Source organism: Thunnus maccoyii, chromosome 9, assembly GCF_910596095.1.
Source record: "Thunnus maccoyii chromosome 9, fThuMac1.1, whole genome shotgun sequence".
NCBI lineage: Eukaryota > Metazoa > Chordata > Actinopteri > Scombriformes > Scombridae > Thunnus > Thunnus maccoyii.
In genome coordinates, this window is record NC_056541.1 from 24,680,990 (window position 1) to 24,702,776 (window position 21,787).

Here is a 21,787-nt window from a genome sequence, read left to right on the forward strand (position 1 = left end):
TCAGGAATAGGTTGTTGACACCAGCAGGTCAGGTCAGCTTCAGGTAGACCTTTTCATTGTTATCTGTGATCAGGCACACCACAGCTGTGTCGTCAGGAAACTTGATGATGGTGTTGGAGTCGAGAGTGGTTACACAGTCATGTGTGTACAGCAGGGGACTCAAAACGCAGCCCTGAGGTGCTCCGGTGTTAAGGGTGAGGGTAGAAGAGGTGTGTCCGCCTAACCTCACCACCTGGGTCTGCCCGTCAGGAAGTCAAGGATCCAAGAATAAGCACAGCTACACTGCCTAGATTAAGCCAACCATCCCCCAGTCAGACCACAAAGAGTTCATTGTACTTGGATAGCATAAAAAGAAGTGAAAGCAAAATGATTTTGGCAGTGATTTTCAATTATAGTTTGGCCTCACTGGCCTCAGTGAAATCTCTCACAAATGAACAAGATGTACCCTAACCCTCAATGTTAAAGCACAGATGTTCCAGACAGAGAAGTGACAACATGGAAGGGAGACTATTGTTATAGAACTGGTAATATCAAATGACACGAGCAAAAGCATACAGACTGAAATACATCCAAAATACCACCTACACCTCCATTTATATTCATACCAAGACAGAAATAAGGAACTGTAGCAAACATTAGTTGCAGCAATGACTGCACTTGTGACAGGTCTTCATCATTCATTCATGGCATCATAATTCGTAATTTACTTTTGAAAAATCCATCTTAATATATCTTTGATCATAGGACGATGCAGCAGGCACACAAACATTGCTTTATACATAATATAAAGTGACAATCTCAGTTCTTGCTGTAATGACACATTTTGTCACAGAAGAAGAAACCTACCTTAGCATCTGAAGATGCATGACCTCAGATCAAAGAAGAGGTGGCCTCTGATGCATCATTGGTAGCGACAAATTTTCATCAATACCACTCTACCACATTATCATCAATCTCTCTCTCGAAAGAAAAAAGTATCTCCCCATGCTAAATCATGAAATCAATGCATTTCTATCACTGAGAGGAATTGGTCTCCCAGTGATCTCTGAGGCTGAGTAATGTGAAATCTATCGCAGGTTAGTCCACGTGGCCTGGACAAGATCAAAGACAAGACCTCAGAAAACTTTGCATTGATCAGCAGCCACAAGAAAGCCACTGAGGAGAGAAAATGTGAGAGGAATTTGGAATACTTAGATTACTAATACTTAGACATTACAACTGCAGACTAATGATCTACTGCTTGTGAGAAAAAGTACCTTCAATTACGAAATAATAAGTACTAAGATTTATTTAATATATTGCCAAAATCCCACTTTTGTCAGCAACATTTTTACAAAAAGCCTCCTACATATTCAATGGTGACCTTTGTTTTACTATTTTTATATACAGCATGTCTGTATTTCAATCAATACAGCTAAGTTCTAATAATCAAAGTTCAAATTGGCAATGATATGGACATCAGAGCCCCCAAATTGGATTTATGTTGGAGATTTACAATTCTTTGCAATGACATTTGAGAAAAGTCAATAATTTCTATTTTAAATTATACACAGCATGAAAAGCTCAAGACTCTTCCTTCTTCCTCATGTTTTTCCACCGTTGCAAAATAAGATCTACAATTCTAATGTATCAACAGTTTAAGCTGTTGAGACACACTTACCTTGGGCCATTTGGGATTAAGCTCACAAGCTTTCTCAGCATCCTCCAGAGCTGCCTGGTAATGTCCCAGTTTGAGGAGGGCTGCTGAACGGTTACTATACAGGATGCAGTTCTGTGGGTCAGCTTGCAAGGCATCACTGTATAAATGAACAGCTGCCTGAAAGTCACCCCGCTGACACGCCTCATTACTCTGCTGCACTTTCTCCATGAACTCGGCTTTGCTGAGCCCATACCTGCCCCCGTCATCTCCAGGAACACACCGGATAGGTCTGCCCGCTGTCCGGATACTGAAGATTGAAAACTGGAGAAATGGACAGAGAGGAGTGTAAGAGCTATAATCAGTTTGACTGAAGTTCACCACCAGGTATGCCCTTGAGCAAGGAACTCCATACTAAGCTGCTCCAGTGAAGCTACTCACTGGCCAATGGCACCAGAATATACAGTTGTTAGAGCATGCAGCTAAAGTATAAAGTAATATTAATGTGTGACTGTGAAACAGGGTGTTCCTATAATTAAGCTGAACAGACATTTATCATGGCAGAAATTTTGACATGTCATAGCGGGAAAAGCATAGGTGTAATTAATAACATTAATAATGGCTGAATTCTATTTAGTTTTGCCTGTCCCAGGTATTGTGCATACTGGCTTAGTTGTATGGCTTTCTTGGACACAAATGAACTTCACTGAGCCATTGTCGATGTTATTTTTTCCACCTGTGTTTTTCCTGTTATGATGAGTCAAAGTCAGTGCCTGCTATGAAAAAGAGCTATAAAAACAGGGAGGATATGAGCCATACAGTACCAGTCAAAAGTTTGGACACAATTTCTTATTTTTTTTTACACAATTTTCTTATGTAACTGTATGAAAGTCTATATCTTAAGCAAGTTTAACTTGGCTCAAATAAAAAAATTACAAAGTTACAGATCAGCAAAATGACACACAGCATATGTAGTCCCCTGGAAATTTTGTAATATTAGAAACAATGATGTGAGACTAAATCACTTTATCTTTTGAAGTATATTGTGTCATGACATAAGATTTAAAATACGGTTTTGCAAAATTGCAAACTTTTAGTCTAAAATAAAGATTTCTATTTTAAAAAAGAGGACCCAAGTGATCCTGATGTTGCTCAATGTTTTGACCTCTGAAAGACCTGCACGTCTTCATTAAAGAGACACGTTCATTAAACTGATATTTCACCTCCTACAACAAGATAACACCTTAAAGCAAGGTCAGCTGCATTAATTTGGGATTTAATCCACTATTGTTCCCATTCATATCCAACTTGTTAGAATTTTGAAGCCGCTGGCAGGCAAACCATTTGAACGCAAGACCAATTATCATATTGACTTACTGTAGGTCTTAACTGCATCCAACCAATAAAGTCTGATTGATTAAGTCGATGAGTGCCATATCCAGTTAACAGGGACGGTTTGCTGAGCGTTACTGAATCATGAAATTCATCTCTGGTTGCATGTTTTTTGGGCGAGCTTCCATTATACCTCTTTCTCACCACACCTCCTCCTCGGACTGAATTCTGGGATAGGGCAGGCTTGGTAATTACTTCCAGAGGCCCGGGGAGTAGAAACAGCAGACATGCGGGCTTTGGGTATCAAGTAGATTCAACATTAAGTTACAATGCAGCACCAATCAGTTGCTTTCTTGCAAGCTTTGACCTTCATCTTTGCCACATTTACTTGTTCTTCTCTTGTGTTATAATCATTAATAATCTCATTATCACGGAAGAATCGCTCTCCTGCATCACTTTGGCCTAACTCTGAAACCTTTCAAAGTGTTATACTGTAGCTAGAAAAGACAATGCAACTCCTGTAGATTGTTGAAAGATCAAATATGCTGCAAACTCATAAAGAGGCAGGCTAAAACAGAGGGATGTGTGCATGGGGAGGGTTAAACAAGCGTTTACTGCTGAATCTGTTGCAGTAAATTCAACGGGGAGGCAACTCACCTCTCCGAAATACACAAACAGTCTGAGGGAAGGAGTGACGTCCACACCACAGCTGACAGCACTGTCACGCACACTGACATTCAAAGGCTTGCTCACAAAGAAATGCCTGGAGAAGCATCTATTATAGATTAGTGCTTCCAGGGCCCGAAAGCATGCAGGTTTTTCCCTTCAAACAAACACTCCACCCGCTGATTTCACTGATTAGCAGGGCTGTGCACAGAAAAGGAACTAATCAACGTGATTTACAGGAAGTTCTGTGTGTTTGTCTCATCTGCTGCAACATATTGGGGGGCTGCTTGCTGTCCTGTATGTGGGCAGTACTGGGCAGGAAGGGTGGAGGGATCATGAGAGCCTAGACAAATACAGAGGATACCCTACCAACTTTATCATAAGGAGAAATAGAGACAGAGATTACTCTCCAAAGGCAAATATAGTCTGGACTACATACATTGCCAGTTTTTTTGGTTGGGAAATGATGTGGATTTGGCTATGGCACTACACATAAACCTATTGCCACTATAGGATCTTGGCAGGGCAAGTTCTTCTGTTCATGCAATGACAAAATACGTGTGGTTTTGGGTTTACAGCCTATTTGCAATCTGTATGATTTCCCATTGACTTTTAAATCACATTTATGTTGGCTATTGTCGGCGCCAGCAGAGCCCACACATCCACTGTGTAGCACAGTACAGTATGCATGACTGGAAAATCGATAGACGTCTTTTATGAGGTTTTCGCAGGAATGGTCATTTGGTATTTCCTGTCCAGGACGCGAAGTAAAACGTGTTATTCATGGAGCAATAATGTGCCAACAACTGCAAAAAAAAGGCAGCCAACATGACAGCGTCTAAATGAGTTGTTTTCTTTTTTAGTCTATTTACCTTTTCTTTCAGAGTCGCTTGCTTCTCCATCCTGTCTGACTGCTTTGGTTTGTGCGACGGGTTATCGCTCTCATCCCATCACACTCCTTGTTGACCTTTAATCGACTGTTTACGCATCAAGAGGTGTTCAAAATGTAACCGAAAAAGTCCACGTTGCGGTGCAATTGTCGACAAACTGCGAGGAAAATCCACAAAGACAGAGCTGTGTGGCGTTCAGGAGAAACTTTTCTCAAGGAAAGTGCGCCATGTTGTCAAATCTTTTCCTTTTTTTCGTGTCTTTTTTCCCCTGTTGCCATAGCGGACTTGTGAGCGCTGTGCAGAGGGAGGCGTGAAGGTCTGTGGGAGCTTGAGCCAGGAAAGGAAAAGTACTAAGTTAATGTGTTTATCACTCGGTTTTACTTTTATTGGTTTTTAAAGGGTTACGAATAATTTATAACGTGGGAGTCCAAAGCAAAAAAATAGAGGTAACCGTCATGTCACTGGCGTGTCTAGACTCTGTGAGGGCAGGGGTGAGGGTGAGAGAGGGGCACCTCTCTGCAGACCCACAATTTTACCTGCAGACAGACTAAGATATTTCCCTCAGGAGTTGGTGTAAACCAACAGAGCTAAAGAGAGAGAGGATTGGATTTACTTTCATCAGGTGGCCAGAAACATTAAGCTGGCATGTCTGTATTGTGCCTTTAGCTTCTTCCGCTGCCTCCAAGTGGCCAAAAAATCATATTGCAGCCATAAGAAGCATAAATATATAGGCATACAATATCTTAACAGATGACACATAAAGATACTATAAACAGTCAAGGGTCCCAGGTTGTCTGGTATCACCATGTCTGCTTTACAGCAGGCTTTCAGTTATGTCAAAGTTGGAAAACATAAAATACATTGAGTTTACTATGAATGAAAAGTACGGTACAAATTAAAAGTTCTACAGTATTAATAACATAGAACACACAACATAAAGAAAATAATAATATGAGTCAAGATGAAAAAGCCTTTCCTGGATAGAAAGGTTTTTAGGTCTTTTTTTTAAGAGAGCCTAGGGTTTGTGCTGCCCTCAGATGGTTAGGAAGGCTGTTTCACAAGCCTGGTGCAGCAGAGAAGAAGGCTCGATCCCCCATGGAGCAGAGGAGCAAGCTGCTGGCAGATCTGAGGGTGCGGGTGGAGGTTTGTGGTCTGATCAGTGCCTGTAGGTAGGGAGGCACATGTCAGTTGATGGATTTGTATGTGAGTAGCAGGACTTTGTAGTCAGTCCTGAAGGAGACAGGGAGCCAGTGCAATGAAAACAGGATTGGTGTTATATGTTTGTGTTTTCACACTCTTCAGGATCCTGGCAGTGCTGTTCTGAATGTACTGGAGCTTCTGGATGCTCCTGTCAGGGATCCCTGTGAATAGCGCATTGCAGTAGTTCAGTGTTGAGGAGATAAACGCATGGACACATTTCCAAAACATGGCTGCAGACAATTCAGCTGTAGTAGTTCCAATGCCTTGGTATTGTGCATGCTAGCTGATTAGCATGGCTTGCTAGTGCACTTAAATTGAATGATGCCATCATTATTGATATTATTTATACCTGTGTCTGGTCTGACAAGTCTTTTTTTTAAATTAGGGCAAAAATTAAGCATTTAATTCTTCCATTAGAACACATACATCCATTAAATAAAGCAAAAAGGGGTACCTCTGTGCTCACTGCTGAATCTATTTCTCTGCTGTGCATGCCACAGCTTGAGATATATTAAGGTGAAATAAATCAGTGCATCGGTTTGCAGTGCTGTCTGCCACAGGTCAACAGATACTACCACTGGGGGGCATCAAAGTCAGAAAGTTTTAAATCCTGTACATATGGTTTTAAGTCACAGTGGAGTTTTCAATTAGTCTAGAAATATGAAGCAACTGTTTATTTTTTTGTTGGTTTGTAGATAATATACTGTGTATTCTTTAAATGGGAAAAAACTCCACTGGTGTCAAATAAACTAAGCAATTTATCATAGGCCTACAGTTTAAATGATTTTATTAACAATCAGGTCTGATGTGGGCCAAATTGCCCAAAACACAAGTTTGTTTGCCAGCATGATTGTCACATTTATAAGAGTCATTTATTGATGTCACCTTTAACACTGGGAGTCCAGATACACTGCAGAGCTTTTATTCTAGAGAAAACTGTTCATCATCTAATAGAATATGTTGTTTCAGGTTCTTTCTGGAAATTAAAAGTGCAGTGCCTGTAAAAAAAAATTGTGTATTTTGGTGTGTTTGCTGTCTTTTTATTTAAAGCAATAAAATTTAGTTCTCTTTGTGCTGTTTGAAATTATGAGAAATGTTCTGCTCTACTATGTCACACTGAAAAGACTAAATTAATTAAGCAGGGCTCTATACTGCCCACCCCTGAAGGTATTTCACGTCTTTTTTTTCAGAATTTCTGTAGCATTTTCCAAAATTAACTGCAGCCTTAATGGTAACTTGAGAAGATGTATTATTACATGACTATTTGTAGTCCTGAAGACTGAGACTGAAATTTTGCAGACACACACATAATTTCTAATAAAACCAGGAAATGAAGCAGACTAATGCAACTTTGTACCAGTCAAACTATATATTGTTGACGTTATGTGATGGTGTTCATGGACACAATGCCTCTCTTGGACCAACCATGAGCCAATGAGTATAGGATCAGCAGTGATAAAGACTGAATGTGAAGAATATAGTTTTGCAATATTGACTGCATATTACAGTAACATCAAACTTAATGCATCATTCAAGGTTTCTTTTAGATGAATGAACATCCAGTGTGTTGAAGCTTGAAGACTGGCTTGGTTTGTCGCTACAAGTGAAATTTAATTAAATGCTCGTAATTTATGTTTCAAAGCTAAGCTAACAATTAGCAATCTTTCTTTATGTCAAAGAATAAAGGCTGGCCTTTTTAAAGTGGAGAACAAGAGTCCTTATATGTTTAAACATACCATCACAATAGCTTCTTGATCACTTTTAGCATTGCTCATTGAAGCTAATAAGTATAGACGGCAATATATAAAGAAGAGAAAAGTGTCTGACAAGAAAAGAGCATTTAGAATTAGATACAATATTCTTTAAGAAATATCAAAATGTCAGTTTTATGCAAATTCTTGTGAACTCAAATGACTCATCTGATGACTGAGAGACCAACAGACTTTATTGAGCAACAGTGCAAAGGCCTTAGAACAAATACAAGTGATGGTAACATAGCAAGTTAACTGGCAGAAATGTAAGGCACTACAGTAGGAGTTGGTGGTGAATGTGGAGGATGTGGAGGAGGAATAAGGTGAAGAAGACACACATGAGGAGGCAGTGCTGCTGTTCAGGCTGAAGACACTGGAAATGGACACATCCACAATAACTTGACATGGTTAAGAATATACTGTAGTTTCTTGGATGAGGAAGGGATGATAGAGGTATTAATTTACTCTGTACAACTGATTTAACACGTTAATGAAGAGTCAATAGAATACATTCACAATCACACTATATCAATCATCTATAGCTGTGGCACATTCAAGTTCATTTTAGAATCCAAAGATAACAATTAATGAGGAACAAAATTCAAATTCTTTTTTTTTAAACAATAGAAACAGTATAAAAGGTTTCCTGTTTATGACCCTCTGTGGAAGGCAAAAAAAAATCAACAAATATTCCAACATTTCACCAAACATTCAAGATAATTTTAGATCATTAGAGTGATAGATTCAGGACAGTTTTTTTTCTTATACTGTAAGTAGAAGAGTAGAAGATAAATCAGATTCAGTGGAAATGCATGAATAGACACTGAGACACTGCCAAATATTCTGTTTATCACACTGATTACTATACCTTGAGTGCTGTGTGTCTGTGTGGGAGGAAGAAGAGCTCTCAGCAAAGAACTCTCAACTCAGTCCCATTTCCCAGATAATCTAGGTTAATATTGATGGTTGTGTGTCTTTCCTTCACACAACACATAGAAATACCTGTGAAAAGAAGTAGATGGTGTACACTCAAACAGATAAGAAGCTTTAATTTATTTAGCTTTAATTTAATTATAAACATCACGCTATTGCACTATGATGTTTTTGCATATTATCTGAAGGGTTGTGTTTACCATACTGAGTGTGTCCCTGCTCCCTGCTCTCCCACTCAAGTCTTGACATGGCAATAGGACAGTTCCTCCTCAGCACATGGATAACTTTCTCAGTTCTGTTCAAAATGAAAGAATCTCCCATTTCCTGTTACAGTAAAACAGTGAGTTTGAACTTAAATAAATAATAAATGAGGGTGCATGTAATGAATTTCTGCTGATCTTGCTAAAATATTTAAAACTTACTACTTACTTTTGTTTCTTCATGACTTCTTTGGGGAACATGCCATGTTAGAGTTTGTTATGACTAACACCTGACCCAAGGACTGTTTGATGATGCCTTTGGGTACTCCATTGATTGACCATCTGCCTGGAATAATGCAAAGTATAACCAGTTAATGAACTGTAAATGTGTTATTATGACTCTCAGATGTAGTTCAGTTCCTTTGTCTTTCATTCCTCCAGTTTACCACTTCCTTCTTTGTAAAGGTCATGGGTCAGTTGAAAGCTGAAATGGAGAGATGAAAAGGTAAGTAAAAAAGACTTATGGTTGTCAGGGGAAAGCAAATTTGTACATTAATCCCAGCCTTACCACTAGCTTTCCTTTTTATGAACATCTTTGTCTCGATAGTCTGGAAGCACTTTCATTTCGGTGGGGATGCTCCCTTTTACAATCACTACAAGTAGGTTGTAGAACATGGCTTCATCAGATGCAGGGCTGATCTTCTTGAGTTTGAACTCCAAGGGAGGTATGGCCTGAGAAAGACATGTAACATCACAAACAGCTGAGTGCTGCAGGAGAAACAGGTGACAGAAGGTTACTCAAGGCAACAAGGGGACCTGGAATAGAAAACAACAGGGGTAAAGCTTGGGAAAAGCAAAGCTACCCAGTGCTTGTCTTCATTGAATATTGCAACTAGTAACCCTTTACACATACTAACACAGCGGGGGATGCAGCTTGCATTAAGTTGGGAGCCAAAGACTGTAGGCGAGAGTTGGAGCTGCTTCAGGTTGTCATCTGGTTGAAGTTTGCAGAAAGAAGTAAATGGTGGCTGCCAGACACTGTAGGTGGAGGATAGAGCTACTGTAGACTGGAGGAAGATTGGATTTGTAGCTTGCTAGAAAAAGTTATAGGTGAAGGGTGGCAATAGTTGCAGGTAGAGTGGGGTCTTCATCTGCCAAGTAAAGGCTATCTAGTAGAATCTTCAAGTGAAGTCGAAATCCTCTGGTTGCCAGTAGAGGCCATAGGTGGAGGCTCGGGATACAGCTGTCTGCCAGAATCTGCAGGTGGGAATCAAATTCAAGGAGAAGGTTTGGAAGGGCAGACCTCAAAGGACCGCTTCCTCTTCTGGGGGAGGTTTGCTGTTGAAGCAGAGTGCTGGTGTTTTGTTTTTAAATTCAGCAGCTGCGGAAGGTCAGCGACACACAAGTCGATGTCAGTAAACATCTTAATTAACAACATACTTTTAAATTTCACAAGAGAAAAATCTTGAGCAATTACGGATTGGAGTGGGAACCAAATTCAGCACCTCCAGGAGTTCAGGAGAAGGTTTGGAAAGACGGGCCACAAAAGTCTGCTTCTTCTTCTGGCGGAAGTTTACCAATGTAGCAGAGTGCTGATATTTTGGAAAGGTCAGCAACACATGAGAGGATGTCAGTAAACATCTTACTCAACAAACTTTTACAATCTCACAAAAGAAAAATCTACGTTAAACACAATGCAGAGGAATCATTCACAGATTCTATCCATTTTACGGGATTTTTAGAGGTACAGCCTTTCTTACTGCAACAAAAATTCAATTCAAGGACAATAAGAATGAATTTGAACTTGAAAATTTGATGGAAACTCAACAGGAAAGTTACTGCAATGTAAATGAGTCCACTAAGCAGTGCAACAGGCCCATACAGTAGTCTACATTCAATATAGTGAGCTGTGTTTGTTATTTTGTGAAGCTGAATTCCACAATTTGGAACATACATTTTTTTTTATCTAAAATATGAAAATCATATGTCTAACCTGGTTGTCCCTGCCTGTAGCAAGGGATACTAGCCGAAAGCTCCAGGCCTCCTTGGATTGTCTGCCCGACATCAAGAGATTCTTCCTCCGCTCCAATAGTCATGCTCTTGCAGGTGGATGGGCACATCCAACTGCAACAATACACACACATGTTAGAGTGAGGATTTACAAATACAGTAAATGCAACAAACAGCACTGAATAATGTGAATTTCATGTCTGCATTTTCTGCCAAAATGGAACTTTCCCCTTGAAAAAGACATTACTTTAAATGAGTCAAGCCAAGTCAAACTTTATTATCCCACCAGGGGAAATTTGGTTGCAGCCAGGTATATTTAAAAAAACACATTTATCATAAAAATAAAAACATAATCATATAATGCAACAATTTAGACAGATCACAGGAACAAACAGTACATTGTTGCTTCTGGGCCCCTTTTAACCCCTTTTTAACAAATTTGTTGTGTGGTAACCTGAATGAATATTAATTAGGAATATGCAACATGTAAGCACAAAAATTAAATAATGAAGGTCATAAAACTAGATTTTGACACAGCTTTCTTTAAGAGAGGCCTTCAAGGTCAGGTAATAAAACTGAATCCACCTCAAGGCCGTTATCATGTCAGTCGGTATTGTGGTTTAGTGCTGCATATTCCCCAAAGGATTCAATTGATGATGCACCTGGAGACAAAACATAGCAACCATGCAATCCTCCTGGTCCATTTTGTGCACATCTGTTTTTACAGTCACATCTCACTTGTGTGATCTACAGTGTCGTCCAACCAACCTGTAAAAGGCCCGAGATCAAGCCCGTATCTACCTGTCTGCTATAAAATGTGCTTTCAGTCTTTACATTATAGGAGTATCCATGGTCTGTGTCTGCAATCATTAAGTGAAATATAAACTTAAAGTTAATTTTATTTGAATGTGTGTCTGAATGATCATCTAGAAAAATAATGTGTCATAATAACAGGCCTGATAATAATTTGCCGTCTCATCAAACCAGCTGTCCTCCATGAAAGCTGCCTGAGCATGTGGTGCAAGCAGCTGCTTTAGCCTGAATATTTTATTACATATTACATACATTACATACATATTTTATCACAGTTCAACCATCATTGCAGTCAAATATTGTACAAAATAAGTTGCACGAAGTAACTGAACTTGAAATCTTTGTATTTCACTGTTATAGCTGCTAATTAGAGATTACAAGTTTTACTTTGCTGTTCCTGTAAAACTGGATTAGAAACTGGGCAAAGTGGTCAGCTGTTACAATTTTGGTCCATGTTTAGCAAAGCTGTACTGCAGTGGTAAGCAAATAGCAGCCTGTAGGCCAAATCCGGCCCTGCAGCAAACATATTTGGCCCTGACAGTTTTCACTTTCATAGTTCACATCAAAACTTTTACATATTTTTTCACAAATCTACTGCAGACAAGAAAATCAACACAATCCCAATTATTGCAATATAATCTTGTAACATCTAATACTGCCCCCACATGAGGATAGGCATTAAAACTATGTCAAAGTCTAATAAACCTGCCAGAAATTAAAATTTAACATGTGAATTCCACAACTTTAGCCTGTGCAACCATAACAGATTTGTTCTTTACAAACACAAATGGTTGGCAGTTAATCAGAAATGGTGTGTTGGTGACATTTTTTCCCTCTCAGATACAGTCCTTAACCGTGTTAGGTCTGCCTCTCCACTGCACCGATGGAAGGCTGCAATGAAAAATCCTGAAAAAACTGGCACATGGTTGAACCTAATTGCTGACCCCTGCTGTGCTCCCTCTGGCTGTTGTAGCAGTCCTCCACCACCTGAGGGCACAGCAGGACAAAACATGTCAGGGAGAGAGGCAGAGCCAAGGAACTGAAAATGAAAAAGCACAAGATTTCCAATACAGCAGTTGACTCTCATAAACACATCTGCCCCTAATGTGAACAGATGTGTATCAAACATGATGAATCATGGAGCAGTATGTAGGCCTAGATGTGTACATCTTACCACCAGTCTGAAAAAAATAAAACTCATAGTGACTTGATCTTTGTTTTTTTAAAGTGAGCAGCAGTAATTTGTGACACATAGTGAATTGATTCATGCATTAAAGCATAATGATCAGTGAAGAATGATCTAAACATGTTGCATTATTCTTGCTTAATGTATTGACCTCTTTTGGAAGTTTTGGTTTTCACACTCTTTTAAAAACTCTGGATGCACAATTCTGTTTCAAAAGAATTGTTAGACTGGTGATGGGTTGATCATTTATGAGCCTCTGGTTTATTTATTGAAGCCTGTCCACACTGATGTTTTCTCTTCTTGACTAGTTAGGCCTCTTGTCAGAACTGTGTGGATGTGTACAGACCAAGCTTGATTAACAACTTCTGAATCTCCTGTTTTCTTAATTCTGTTAGAGCAGTACAATTTGATGGCGTGTATTGTAAAACGTTACCCACATTATGCTCTAACAGGCTGCTGAGCTCCGTAGGCCTACTTGTCTGCTATAAAGTTTGGTCTCAGTCTTTATATCAAGTGCTCCTCATAGTTGTGGCTATATCTGCAGCCTTTGTAGGCCACTTGCTGCATTTTGATATACTGTGTTGCATGTTAAGATTCCTTTATCAGGTTGCAGAGGCTATTCTTGTCAACAGTATATCTATACATCTACACTCCTCTCTCCCTTTCTCTCTCAAACTCAACTTTGCTATACTGGTGTTTAAGTGGCAACAGTTGACAGAATGACCTATAAGCTACATCTATTAAATGAGGTCGGTTAGTGGAAGAAGTACTCAGTTGGTTAACTTTGTAGTTAAAAGAAGAAATACAACATTGTAGAAATATTTCAAGTAAAAGTTATAAAAAGTAAAAGTGCTCATTATGCTGCAGGAAGCATTGGATCATTATTGCTGATGCAATGTCCTGTAAGCAGACCTTTAATATTGTGGCTGATGGAGCTCATTTTAAGTTCTTTATATACCATCTGGCAATTTAATCTGTTACATCACATTCCTTTGTCATCGTATTTTATAAAATAATATTCTTTTATATTTATTATTCTTTTTTAAATCTTAATTTGCAGAGCTGTCAGGTAAATGTGCAAAAATATAGCCTCCAAAAAGTGTAGCAGACGTGCACATCCCATAAACTTCAAACAGGAGGTGGACTAATGATACAATGGAACAAAGAAAGATGAAGGTCCACACACTGTAGCTCCCTTAGATGCAGTTTATTGATGTTGAGACATCCACCAGTTTTCTAAAACAATGTCTCTCATTTTGAAACAGGAGTCTACAATAACCAACCATCAGATGTCTACCCAAATATGAAAAATCATACATAAAATAATACAGATATTAATCAACAGCACAGAAATGAATTCACACCTGAAGAGATCATGGCATCAACGAATAAACAATCACAGGAATGGTCTGATATTAAAGTCCTCAGTCAGAGCCTTTGGTGTGAGAGTATCAAGTTCTCTCCTCAGAGTCAATGTCAATGTCTGGTGTACTAGTGGATGTCTCAGTGTCAATAAACTGCATCTAAGGGAGCTACAATGTGCAGACTTTCATCTTTCTTTGTAAAAAAAAATATAGCCTACAATATTCCTTCTGAAATGTAGAATAAAGAAGCAGAAATGAAAGAAAGAAATACTCAATCAAAGCATCTCAACATTGTATTTAGGTACAGTACATGAGTAAATATACTTAGTTACTTTCCACCACTGCCTTCAGTATAATGTTTTCTTGCCCATTGTGATAGATATACTGATCAACCTCACTTTAAATCATTTTATTCCTCTCATGCAGGGACAGCAGCTCACACTGGTACACCGGATCATTCAGGTTTGAACCGTCCGTGCTGTGGCTGCTCATGGAGCCCGCTTTTGGTAGTGAAGTGGGAGCCGAAATAGTAGCGACTCTTTTGGTAATGCCAGCGGTGCCTGCGACTTCCTTTAGAGGGGAGAAGAACACGCAGAGGACAGCGTGTAAAAATGTCATGGGGGTGTTTCAAGGGAGGCGAGAAGAGGGTGAAATTATGTAAGGTTGCTTAAAGTTCACGAGTTTTTACACCTTTTCTATCAAATAGACAATTAAATTTAAGTAATTCTCGTTAATTATGAAAGCAAGAAACGGAAATTCGTCTTTTTTTTTGCTCCTATTTGCTGCAACGTCCCCCCAGTCACACCAGTGCAGACAATATGTGTATTCCAGTTTATACCAGATCCTGACATATCCTGAAAAAGCCTCTATTGTCTAACAAAAAGTTTATTTGGAGGAATTTAATTCATCTCGCGGTCAGTGGGCGGGGCCTGGTGGCAGCATGACTGACGCTGATTGGTCAGCAAGTAGGCCTCCTTGACAAGCCCATGGCACATGTAGGTATATATGCACTTTGAGCTGCAAGAGGCAAAGGAATAAGGAACATTTATATCCACCACAGCTTAATATCCTGTCATCTATCTGATTCTGGTGAGTTGAAGCAAGCATTAGAGGTCATGCATGCATTCTTATAATAGCTTATAATTATTGACAGTTATTGATGTTTTACATCTGACAGACTGTCTTCATTGTCTTTCACTGCTTCTTCGCTCCACAGTGAAATGAAGAACCATCAGCCTCTTCATGTGGCCACCCCAGTAAGGCAGAGTCTTGCCCTGACTAAAGTGGCAGGCACCTCTGTTTACCTCAAGCTGGACTCATCACAGCCCACAGGATCCTTTAAGATAAGAGGCATCGGTCACCTCTGCAAAACAGTGAGTTACTCTCTTCTGTGCCGTGGTGACGTATTGATGTGATTTGTCCTGTGTCGACCACCTGTGATTTTAAGATCCTTAACTGTAATGTGTCTTTTTGGTTCTCTCCAGTGGGCCGAGAGAGGATGTGAGCGTTTCGTCTGCTGTTCAGGTGAGCGGCAAAGCAGAAAAAATCCATTTGAGAGTTTTGTTTTCCTCTGTTGATGTTTGTTTAGGTGTTTAATTTCTTCTGTTTCACAACAGGAGGAAATGCTGGAATGGCTGCAGCTTATTCTGCCCGTCAGCTCGGTGTTCCTGCAACTATCGTCGTGCCAAGTGTCACCCCAAACCCCACAGTGGAGAGACTGAAGGACGAGGGCGCCACCGTGGTCATCCATGGCAAGGTTAGTTCATGTGTTGTTTACTTTTAAGATGCACAGTACATATTTTGTACACCCAAGTATGACTTTTAGGACAGACTGAGAATACAAAATGATAAGAACACACAAGCAGATAACGTAGGAATTGAAGCTGAATATAACAATCAAAATGTTTTTAAAGATTAACACTCAAACGCAGAAATGTAACCAAAGTGGAGAATAAATGAATAGCAACATGTAGAGAATCTATCTGTGCAACAGTTCATTCATATTTCTTTGTTTTTAATACATCCAGTTAGGATGGAGAGAAGGAAACTCCTGATATTTTATATTTAGATTTGTTTTAATGGTTATTATCAGTAAAAAATACTTTTGTGATATTAATCTAACTTATCAGATTAACTGAAGTTGTGCCTCATGTTTTTCAGGCTCTCAATGAAAGCATTGAATACGGACAGCAACTTGTGGCCAACAACCCCGGCTGGATATTCATCTCCCCCTTTGATGATCCTCTCATCTGGTGAGACAGCCTCAGCCTGTCTTCCCCTCAGGGATTGTGACAGCACTTCATTTTACTGTGTACTCTGTGGAGAAATTTATGAAAAGTAATCTTTCTGCTGTCAGTAGATAGAGAAGGAGGGAGCAGTGATAAGACACATTCTCCCCCACTCATAGGGGAATGAAATTGCTTTAAAATATGCAAAGGTCTGACAGTAACACCTGTCTTATCTCATAGAACAGTTGCAGAGGTGTTATGTCAGACACACTGTATCTTATCACAGTGCTAACTTTGAGGGGTCCCAAGATAATTCATGTACACAGTGAATGTCACAGTCAAAGACACAACCGTAGATAATTTACATCATGGGCTACTTATATGATCAGCCTTTTATAACACACTTTAAATTCATTGTTTTTTGGGGGTTTTTTTTACCAGTAAACTGACGGGCCAGGGTTGTGTTTGTGTGTTGCAGGGAGGGCCACACATCTCTGGTGAAGGAGCTGGAGCAAGACATGACAGAGAAGCCAGGAGCCATCGTGCTGTCGGTGGGAGGCGGAGGGCTGCTGAACGGAGTGGTGGAGGGACTGCGCCGTGCCAACTGGGCTGATGTGCCCATTGTAGCTATGGAAACCTTGGGAGCACATAGCCTCAATGCAGCCATGAAGGCCGGAGAGCTGGTCACTTTACCTGAAATTACCAGGTACGTACCTTAGTCATAGATGCTATTACACCTAAATACCATCATCTTGCATTCTGCTCACACAGTTCCTCTTCCTGTGTCTAAGACTGACCTTTCTTTTTGCTCTCTAGTGTTGCAACCACACTGGGCCTGACAAGGGTCTCTGCACAGACTCTGAAGCTGGTGGGGGAGCACACAGTTTTCTCAGAAGTAGTCACAGACCAGGAGGCTGTGAAAGCTGTGGAAAGCTTTGTAGGTGAGTACGATCTGAGCCTTAACAGACGCACACTCTAAAATAACAAGAAGTAGCCATGAGACTGATCTTCCCCTGGTGTCTCCTCTATGTGTAGATGATGAGAAGGTCCTGGTGGAGCCCGCCTGCGGTGCAGCTCTGGCAGCTGTTTACAGTGGCATCATCAAAAGGCTGCAGGATGAGGACAAGCTGGCGCGGAGCCTGGGCCCTGTGGTCATTGTGGTGTGCGGAGGCAACAACATCAGCATGGAGCAGCTAAGGAGGCTGAAAAAACAGCTTGGTATTATCTAGCGTGGCCTTCCAGACCTTTCCTCTATTCCTCCATCAGCTGGTCTCAATCCCAAAACCTATGATTCATGTGCTCCATAGACCGAATCATTCCAGACTGTGAAACTCTTCTGAGCACAGAGACCGACAGATGTGAGGGTGACATGCTGAAGGGATGTTTTGTTCTTGTAAAAATCTGATATTGCTCTGGTAAAGGTAGTTGTCTTTCCAAAAAAAAAGTATAGATACATTTAGATTGTATTCATGTGTATTTAGCCTGCTTTCTTTGTAAAAGTGGTTTTATGTTGTTCTCCTATTTTTGTACTTAAAAATGTATTTAAATATGAATAAATTATATTTCTGAATATTGCGCGTAAAGAATCATTTCCCTCTCTTGACAATATTGGTTAGTTACACCTCAGATATAAGAGATATTTCCTAAGATCACAAGATTACAAAGAGATTTCCATAAGCACCAAGTTCATACTGTACATCTAAGTCTTTTATAAGCAAAGCATCTTATTCCTCCCCTTGGATTTTATATATCTTCATAAATTGCACTCCCCAAAATACACATGAGAAGAACAGTAGAAGTTGTAGGGTATACTGTATATGATGTGTACATGAACTATATAAAGCACATGTTCTGTACGTGGTATGTATGGTACTTGTCATGGTATTTAAAGGCAGTTGAGACATACTACAATGTATTTGCACATGGGAAGTGATAATTATTTAGGCTATAGCTAAATTGCAGTCTCTCTCATCCAATTTAATAATTCGTCATACAAATGTGATTGTGCTCCTCTTCAAGTCCCTCTCTCCTCAAGGAGTACTTTATTAAGCGTTGCATCCATGAGCCATACTTCTTCATAACTGAATCAGTTAATAGTTAATCATACATAAAAGTTTTTAAATATGACCTAACTTTTAACAATGCAGTAAGTGAAATCAGTCAACGCAGAGAGCATGTTTCCATGTCTCGTCTTCCACTCTTCTTAGATTTAGGATTTTTATTACACGGCAGTATATTATAGTCACATGTCGCATGACCACAGCAGAAGTGTCCACACCTTTTGAAACCACTGAGACTTCCTAGAGTTCGATAGGCTGACTTGTTGGGGATGTGGCTCTTTTCCTGACTGTTTATTGGTCGGGGGTGGTCGTTAAAACAGGGGCGGAGGGCCCTTATGTCAGAAAGAGGGGAGACAGCTGTATGCCAGCAACAGTTCCTTTGAAACCAAGCAGTCGACATGTTGGAGGCATTCCTTGAATTCCTTCAGGCTAACCCTGTCTTAGCTAAAAAATAGACTACTACTAATTTGACTTGTTTTTATTGTTGTTACATCACTACTATTGTTCATATAGTGGCCACACTTTCATTGTACAATCTTGTACAATGAGTAAGACTTACTGGACAGACTGAGTCCATGAGAAGTATGACTGGGATCCAGCTAGAACTGGCCTGACCCTGCACTTGCTGCTTTGAGGTGTCTGATTTACAGGCAGTAATGACGTAACCAGAGTCGGTTGCTGGGGGCTTGCGTAAAAAGCATGTCCCCAAGGAGACAAAAACATGCTCCACAGGAATCATTCATCATTATCTACACTCATTGTCTATACAGACATGTAACAGGCGTGTCCGCTATGCCGTGGCAGCAATGTTCAGTCAAGTATGCAAATGACCCATTTTGCAATAGAGAACATCCTTTTATAAAATCTGTTTTCCTGAGCACACTGGATGTTTATCTGAACGGTATCAGCAGTGTAGTGACCAGGTCAACATGTGTAAAGGACACAAAGCAGGATATTCAAACAGTATTTGTACATGAAGACATTTCTTTATTGTGACACAGAAATCTCAAATGCCATCTGATTCTTTACATCTGTATAATCCATTTTAGATATGTTAAGTTTCTGATGTGCAGAGGTAAGACAGTAAAAGTTAAGTTAATGCAACCATAAATAATTGTAATAAATATCAAGTAAATGTACAGCACACATTTTATCGCAACACCTCTTGTATGGATATGTCCTTTTTATAACCTTGTCCGCTTCCCCCCGGAGGAGGAAGTAGAAGAGAGAGCGTCCCTGTTAGCAGCGGTATATTACCCTTCGAAAGAGAACAGAACCACAAACCAAAGTTGCAAGCAGTTCAACAATCCAATATGCGTCAAATATCAATTCTGTTGTGTTTTTCAATCCAAGTAAAATGGCGATTTTACTCACACAAGAAAACATGTTTCACCATGAGTAGAAGAAATTGAATCCATCTGAGTACAAGACAAAAGGTGATAGATTACTGGTATTTCCAAAAAATTCATAAAAAATAACAACACAACAAACTGGATATCCAACAGACATCACCTAGTTTGCTCATTTTAGAATCTTTTTCTTGGAAGAGTAGTGCAAACCAAAAACAAAAAATTATAAGGTGAAGTGAAGCAGCGATTAATAAAAACTGCCATCAAACATAACTTCAGTCTATTTACATTTTTTTTCCTATTTAATTTTTACACAGCTAAACATTTGGTTATGTGTGCAATGAACAAAACAAAACAAAACAAAAAACCCAGCAGAATCTTGTTCGTCTTTCGATAAAGAAAACTATAAAAAGGCAGAACTCAAAGATAATCCGCCGCCCCTCCCCTGGTGTGTAGATTGTGTATGTTGTTGGGGAGCGAGGGCGGGGCGGCGGGGGGGGGGGGGGGGGGGGAATGGGGGATTTCTTGCACATTCAGTAGCAGTAGCACACAAATAATATGGGAGAGCAGCTCATTAGAACATTATCTCCTTCCCATTTCACAAAGCAACACAGGTTTCACAAACCTGAAATGCAAGTATGTCAGAACCAGCAACCAGCAGGCCTCTCGTTATCCTCCAGTCTACCTGACCTACCATGCTGCCGCAGCTACTCAGGTATCAAAAAAATTAAACGCAATTTCATAAACTAATAGATTAATATGACTTTTTACATGACTTAAATATCCTCTCTTCAGAGATTTGGATGAAATGTACTCAGTTATATAGGCATAAGTTAGTTTGTCCATTAGCAGTTCATACTTTTTTTATTTTTTTAAAACAGGCAGTAAACTTCATAATATCCTATACAGCACTTGTTCACATCTTCTGCCTGCTCATAGCTGATGTGGTCAAAAATAGGCAGCATTACACGTTTCCTTTTTCTGAAAGTAGTCGTACCTCCGTCTTGAATGTCAGAGAACTCTATGAAAATCATTTGGGTTTTCTTTTTCACACACAGCCAGCGTCACTCTCTAAAGAGAGGCTCTAACAGCAAAGGCATGTTTCAGAAAATCCACCCCACAGAGGGGAGACAGAGGGAGGCAGCAAGGTTAAGCATTCGGAGAAAGAGACTTCAGCACACATGAATTTGAACTTTGCAGCTGTAAAGTGCAGAACTGATGTCATCCCAATAAGGTGTTGTATTCACAGAATCTTGTAAATTAGCTAAACCCTCTGTTAAAAAGTTAGGGGGAAGAGAAAAGGTGATTTAAAAAAAAAAGAAAAAAGAAAAAAAAAAGGTGTCACAGTTTCACTTCAATGCCATCCTCAAACTCAGTGCAACCAGAACAGACACCCCTCAGTGGTGTCAGAGCTAGTTCAGATTATCTTCCCTGAATTCCTCAAAAATATCAAACATAAATGTGGAAGTTTGCGTAAACTGCGATAAAAGAGAAGCAGGGGGGGGGTAAACATGCAAAGCATTAATAGCCACCAAAACTAAAATAAAATAAATGCTGTGCTTTTACTGGAGCAGAGGAGCAGGTGGTCCAGTCTGAGGGAGGCAGGGAACAAAAAAGTAAAGTGGTTAAAGTGGGGAAGGGGAAGTACACACGCTTAGGAAAGTTGGGTTGTCAAGTCTTCTTAGCCGCTGAGTGGGTCCTCGCGGTAGTGGATGGCGTAACGCAGTTTCTCCAGCATCACGTCCAGAGAGGTGTACTGGGGCAGTTTCACCATGAACATACATGTCTCCACGCGAATGTAGCGTGAGTCTGGCTGACCTGGAGAGCAGAAAGACAGGACGGTGTATCAAAATACATAAATACAAAATCATCTGCTGTTGAACTTTCCATCCTTCTATGTGTCTTGTTATGTATGTTTTAGCGCTGGAGTTTTTCATGGAACTGCTGAAGGCTAATAAGTTACTGTGGAGCAAGCGTTAGCGACATTGCGCTTGTCTCTGGAGATAAAAGTGAGTAAGAATGTTAACCTATCTTATCTGTAGCAAACCTTAGTAGACTGTTTGTTTTAGCCTGTGACTTCACACAGAGACTCAAGAAACTAAAACAAGGGGAGACAGTTCTACCTCTATGAAACATTGATGACATCTGATGTGTGCTGTGTCTGTTTAC

The 21,787-nt window shown here is 39.9% G+C and overlaps 3 protein-coding genes across 5 annotated transcripts in view; 1 reads left to right on the forward strand and 2 right to left on the reverse strand.

Moving 5' to 3' along the window:
* LOC121903690 (tetratricopeptide repeat protein 28-like) overlaps positions 1–5,089 on the reverse strand; it is a 168,546-nt gene extending 163,457 nt beyond the window's left edge. For both annotated transcript variants that reach the window (XM_042420990.1, XM_042420989.1), the window contains exons 1-2: positions 4,507–5,089; positions 1,661–1,960 (exon numbers count right to left, since the gene is read on the reverse strand). In XM_042420990.1, the coding sequence (XP_042276924.1) occupies positions 1,661–1,960; positions 4,507–4,536 (330 nt within the window). In that variant the 5' untranslated portion in view covers positions 4,537–5,089. The remainder of the gene's footprint in view (positions 1–1,660; positions 1,961–4,506) is intronic.
* A 9,256-nt stretch (positions 5,090–14,345) lies between these two features.
* LOC121904145 (L-serine dehydratase/L-threonine deaminase-like) lies at positions 14,346–17,723 on the forward strand. Its single transcript, XM_042421704.1, has 8 exons — positions 14,346–15,070; positions 15,198–15,354; positions 15,466–15,505; positions 15,598–15,737; positions 16,142–16,233; positions 16,688–16,915; positions 17,026–17,150; positions 17,245–17,723. Exons 2-8 carry the CDS (start codon positions 15,202–15,204, stop codon positions 17,436–17,438), a joined length of 972 nt encoding a protein of 323 aa, XP_042277638.1. The 5' UTR covers positions 14,346–15,070; positions 15,198–15,201; the 3' UTR covers positions 17,439–17,723.
* A 2,393-nt stretch (positions 17,724–20,116) lies between these two features.
* LOC121903635 (probable E3 ubiquitin-protein ligase HECTD4) overlaps positions 20,117–21,787 on the reverse strand; it is a 36,368-nt gene continuing 34,697 nt past the window's right edge. For both annotated transcript variants that reach the window (XM_042420856.1, XM_042420855.1), the window contains exon 76: positions 20,117–21,436. In XM_042420856.1, the coding sequence (XP_042276790.1) occupies positions 21,300–21,436 (137 nt within the window). In that variant the 3' untranslated portion in view covers positions 20,117–21,299. The remainder of the gene's footprint in view (positions 21,437–21,787) is intronic.